Below are 4,781 nucleotides of genomic sequence, written 5' to 3'. Positions count from 1 at the left end.
ATACTCAGTGTTATTTTGGACGTCAGCTGTCAAGGATGCGAGGCTCACAGCTTATGAGGTGGGCTGTATGAGGAATAACAGATTCGAGTCTAGAGATCTAAATTTGGCACCTAACTCAGCCTCTCACAGCTCTGGATGACAAGACGGCCCAGGCTGATCACAGATTCTATAGCTGCTCGTTCGACTCCTCTGGCCTGGGTCTGGAGTCAGCAGCCTGGGTTTTAGCAGGACGAGCACACCAAGATAAAAGGGAGAATGCAGCGACCTAATTTAAAGGCCTGTCGTAAGGTGAAATTATCGTGCATCCCACATATTGTGAGCAGCCCAGAAGAACCCAAGTTAACGCTCCGCGCCAGGTACTTGAGAAGCATTTCTTGTGCATTATTGCAATTCCTCCTTCCGACAACCGTTATGATCTCATTTTACATATGGGCAAACTGAGGCTCGGAGGCTAAGGAACTTCAGCAAAACCATGGGCCCTAAGCATTTGAGTCAGAATTTGAAACTAGATCTTTGTGGCTGCAGAGTGAAGACCCAACCATCACCTGGTCAGTATCAAGCTTGTTAATACCTGCTGAGTGTCTCCATGAGCTATGCATTGTGCCTGTCCAAAGCTCTACTGATTCTGCCCAACCACTACAAAGCTTGATGGCCTTAGCACACCTACCGTCTACGAGGACTCAAGTCTTGGAGTCCAGAACTTCTGACAGGTTCAAGAGTGATGGACCCGGCCCAGAGATGAGCAGAGAGGCAGCCAAGCTTCTGAGCAGCTTCATGACTACTAACGGTGTTATAGCAGCACACAGCTATTTCCAATTGTACATAATTGGATAATATTTTGAAGTAATTAACAATCATGACCCTTTTAAACAAGTGAGAGGCTGACAACGGGGAGGCGTCAGGCCATTTTCCTAAAGGACTTGAGAGGACTACCGACAGGCCCCGTCAGTGGACACACAGACTCCCGCCTTCGAGGCCTCTCAATCCACCACTCAGGGCAGAGCTGGACACTTCAACCAAAAAAGCAGAGATGACTCACGCAGCCCTAGACCCCATTAGGACCCCAGAGACCACCTTGTGATCCATCCCTCCGCTCAGCATAGGAGACCCAGAGAACACACAGGGGCAACTCGAAAAACCATCCACAGACAATTTCCCCAAACGTTTGATTGTATAAATAATTTATTTCTGTTCACAGCATCATATATGCATATAAAAGGGAACGGAAACAGAAGAGGAGGATGAAGACGGAGCATCACAGGAGGAGGAACGAAAACTGAAACCAGGAGACAGGGTCCCGACACCGTGCCCGAGAATTTGTGAAGAGAATTGTCCTGAAACAAAACCGGCCTCTCCGCGTCTACGAGAAAACATTGCCAAAGCTCACACGGGGAGGCCAACTTCTACGTGAAGCCCATTCATTCTCAAGGGCAGGAGGCAGAACGGATCGCTATGTTGGAGGGGCCTCCGGGGGTGACCCTTCCAGATTTGATCGCTGCTTCCTCTGGTCAGAGATGAAATGGGCAATTATTAGGTCAAACATTAGAGAAATCAACTGAGACTCTTAACTAGTAGTTGAAACACCACAGGGCTTTACTTTACTGCACAATTACTAACAGTTGACTGCACCGGTAAGTATCGATAATGCAAAAAACAGAATCCTTTCACATCATTTGTAAAGCACGACAGGATCGGAACAGTGACCTAGAACCTAAGTATCGTTAGCACGAGAAGGTTAGAGTATTTGGCATCTGCAATGTCACAAAATAAATATATTATTCTCTCAATAGTGTGGAACTACCAAAATGTCAAAGTGCTTAAGAAATTGTCGCATGTGAAGAAAATAAAGAAGATGGATTTTTTTTTTTTAATAATTCTATACAGAATCTTCAGATGTTGGGACCAGCCCATTTAGAAATCAGTGAATACGCTGTTGATATGTAAACTGAAATCCTGCAGGCTTTTCAACACCGCTTAGCTAAATTTTCTCTACTGAGTTTCTACAAAAAGACCAGCATTGGAGGGGTACCAAATACACCGACAAAAGAGAAAAGAAAGATGGGCTGCCAGTTTTCTTCTTTTAAACATATTTCCTAGAAGAATCGGGTTTCAAGCAAGAAGCCAGGACTTCTGTCTCTGGTTCTTAAATTACCTTTCTGAGTGCAATGGACAAAAAGGCGTGGATTTATAATTTGCCTAACTTACATGCTCTAGCCTGATCATGCCAATTTCTAGAGGCCTCCTTCATAAAGAAATTTCTAACGGCAGGGGAAAAAAAAACCTAATGCTGCCTGTCAACGTGGACTCCTAGAGGAAATAAAAATCAAACAGTAAGTTTAATTGTCCCTTTTGATACTGTGTCTCAGCGTAAATGACAGCTTCTGCAAACCAAGACTCAGTCCTGATTATAAAGGATTTTTTTAAATTACGTTATGAAAAATATGTATTTACTCTTCTTTCATTTTATCTATTCTTCCAAAGCCTCTTTCAAGTAAACTGGGAGGGTGCCTGAGTACAGGTGACCATTACGTCACGCTGCTTTCTGCTATCCCATGCACTCATTGTTTGCGATGGCTACGCAGTCAGTTCCCACAAGAATGAATTAGGAAAGACCTCATCCTTGTGCTTTTCCTTCGTTTTTAAATCCATGCAACGAGGTCGGCTTTTGCAACAAGGTGGGGTTTTATTTTTTGGTGCATGACATCAAAAACTCTAACGAGACATTGGTAATGAAAATACTTGAACCAGATAGGCCACAAGGAACCAAATTAGAAATTTGAACATGTCGCCACTTGCATCGTAAAGGGATCGAAAAAGGGCAAAGTCTTTTTTCCTAAGGTGAATATTTCTAACGTGAGTATTCATTTGTAGAAGTTTTTTTTTTTTAAACATGTCTGGAAACCAAAACCCATCATCAGGCGGTTAGTATGACAAGACACATCCCTTGTGAAAACCATCTTGCAATTCAGCACACATCTGCAGCTGGTGTGTGCTCACATAAACCAATCGGCAGGCTAAGAGAATTTAAGATTCCACATATCTGGGTCTAGGTATTTACTGACTACACAGTACAGAGGGAGGTCCCAGTATCTATACACACACCCCATCCAGCGTTTACGCCAAGAACCTTACCCTTTAAACACCTTTAACTATCCTGCAGACAGTCAACGCATTATTTGCCACCACCTCCAACAGTTTTTGTTTTTTTTTTTTAAATTTTTATTGGTCTCTTTGTGTGATAATGACCTACACATGGACAGGGTCCAAACCATCTGAAAGATGTCTTATTCCAGGCTGAAAAGCAGTTCTCAACAAAACTGGTCTTCCGTAGCCACCACAAAGCACCAGGAAAGGGCATCTTCGGGGCCATTCCCCAGCCCAGGCCGGCACAGCCCCCCATGCCCTCTGGCTGTGTATTGTTCCAGACAGTCCTCCGATGGCCCAAACCACCACCTCGTTTGGGCCCAGAGCAGGACAAATGAATTTTCAACAGGGGCCTGCCCTGTGACATAAAATTATCCAGCTTCCACAGCTCAAGAATGCAAGAAGCAGCTGTCTCCCCAGCACCTCCCACTGCCAACATGCTCCCTGATGGGCTCTGGGAACCGCATACCTCAGGTAACTCACAGGTGCCATCCCCAGTGAGGGCGGGGCGGCCTGAACTTCTGGCCCCGCCGGAGCAGGAAGAAATCGCTTTTGTCTCTGACATCTGAGCCTTCCACCTGGGACGGGAGGGCGGAGAGCAGGACCTGAACGTCCACTTCCCAGCGCGGCCCCTCACCCCATTAGTAGCTCTGGCGTTCAGACAAAAGGTCCCTTGAGCTGGGGGTGGGGGCAGGTCGAGGGCAGACTGGCAAGTCAGCCTACCTACCCAGGTTAAGTCACTAGTCCTGCATTTGGGCGCAGGATGCTGCTTTAAAAATTCGAAGCATCGCTTTGGTTCGCTGTCTTTGTTCGCGGGCGCGGGCTCTCGCTCACCCATCCGTCCGTCCACCCATTGGCCCATTCATTCATTCCCGACTCACTCGCTTGCTGCCCCCTCGCTCCCGAACGCTGCCGGGAGCATTACCGCTTTTTCTTCTGCTTGAGGGACTTCCTGCGTTTCAGGATCATCTCATAGAGCTTGTCCATGCCCTCGGTGAGGCCCTCGCCGATGATGGCGCACGCCGGCTGGACGTGGTAGGTGGTGGCCGGGATGAGCTCGTGCAGCGCCAGCTGCTTCTCGATCTCGGCCACCGGCAGCGACTTGGGCAGGTCCTGCTTGTTGGCGATGACGAGCAGCGGCGTGCCCTGGTTCTCGGCGAACTTGGTCACCTTGTGCAGCTCCGTCTTGGCCTCCTCCAGCCGGTCCACGTCCACCGAGTCCACCACGTAGATGATGCCGTCCGTGCAGCGGCTGTAGGACTTCCACAGCGGCCGCAGCTTCTCCTGGCCGCCCACGTCCCAGAAGTGGCAGCTGATGCCCTTGGCGGTGCCGTTGCTTAGCTTGATCTTCTCCGTGTTGAAGCCGATGGTGGGCACCGTGTTCACGAACTCGTTGAACTTGAGCCGGTAGAGCACCGTGGTCTTGCCGGCCGAGTCCAAGCCCAGCATGACGATGTGCAGGGACTGGAAGGCCGAGATGTTGGAGGAGATGTTGCCCATGGCTCCTCGCTGCGGCGCCGGCCACTGCGGTTGCGGCGGGAGGGCGCCGCCCCCCGCAGTTCCGGGCCCGGCGAGGCCGGGCGCACCTGGGCCCCGCCTGCCGCCCTCCGCCGCGGGCACCGGCCCGGCCTCGGCGT

At 49.4% G+C, this 4,781-nt stretch overlaps 1 protein-coding gene across 1 annotated transcript; it reads right to left on the bottom strand.

Moving 5' to 3' along the window:
* Positions 1-1,172: 1,172 nt before the first annotated feature.
* Positions 1,173-4,775, bottom strand: ARL4C (ADP ribosylation factor like GTPase 4C). Its single transcript, XM_046644492.1, has one exon. It carries the CDS (start codon positions 4,642-4,644, stop codon positions 4,066-4,068), a length of 579 nt encoding a protein of 192 aa, XP_046500448.1. The 5' UTR covers positions 4,645-4,775; the 3' UTR covers positions 1,173-4,065.
* Positions 4,776-4,781: the final 6 nt, after the last annotated feature.

This window comes from Equus quagga, chromosome 17, assembly GCF_021613505.1.
Source record: "Equus quagga isolate Etosha38 chromosome 17, UCLA_HA_Equagga_1.0, whole genome shotgun sequence".
Classification (NCBI taxonomy): domain Eukaryota; kingdom Metazoa; phylum Chordata; class Mammalia; order Perissodactyla; family Equidae; genus Equus; species Equus quagga.
The sequence above is the reverse complement of the archived record's forward strand: the minus strand, read 5'-3'. Positions and strand labels throughout refer to the sequence as shown.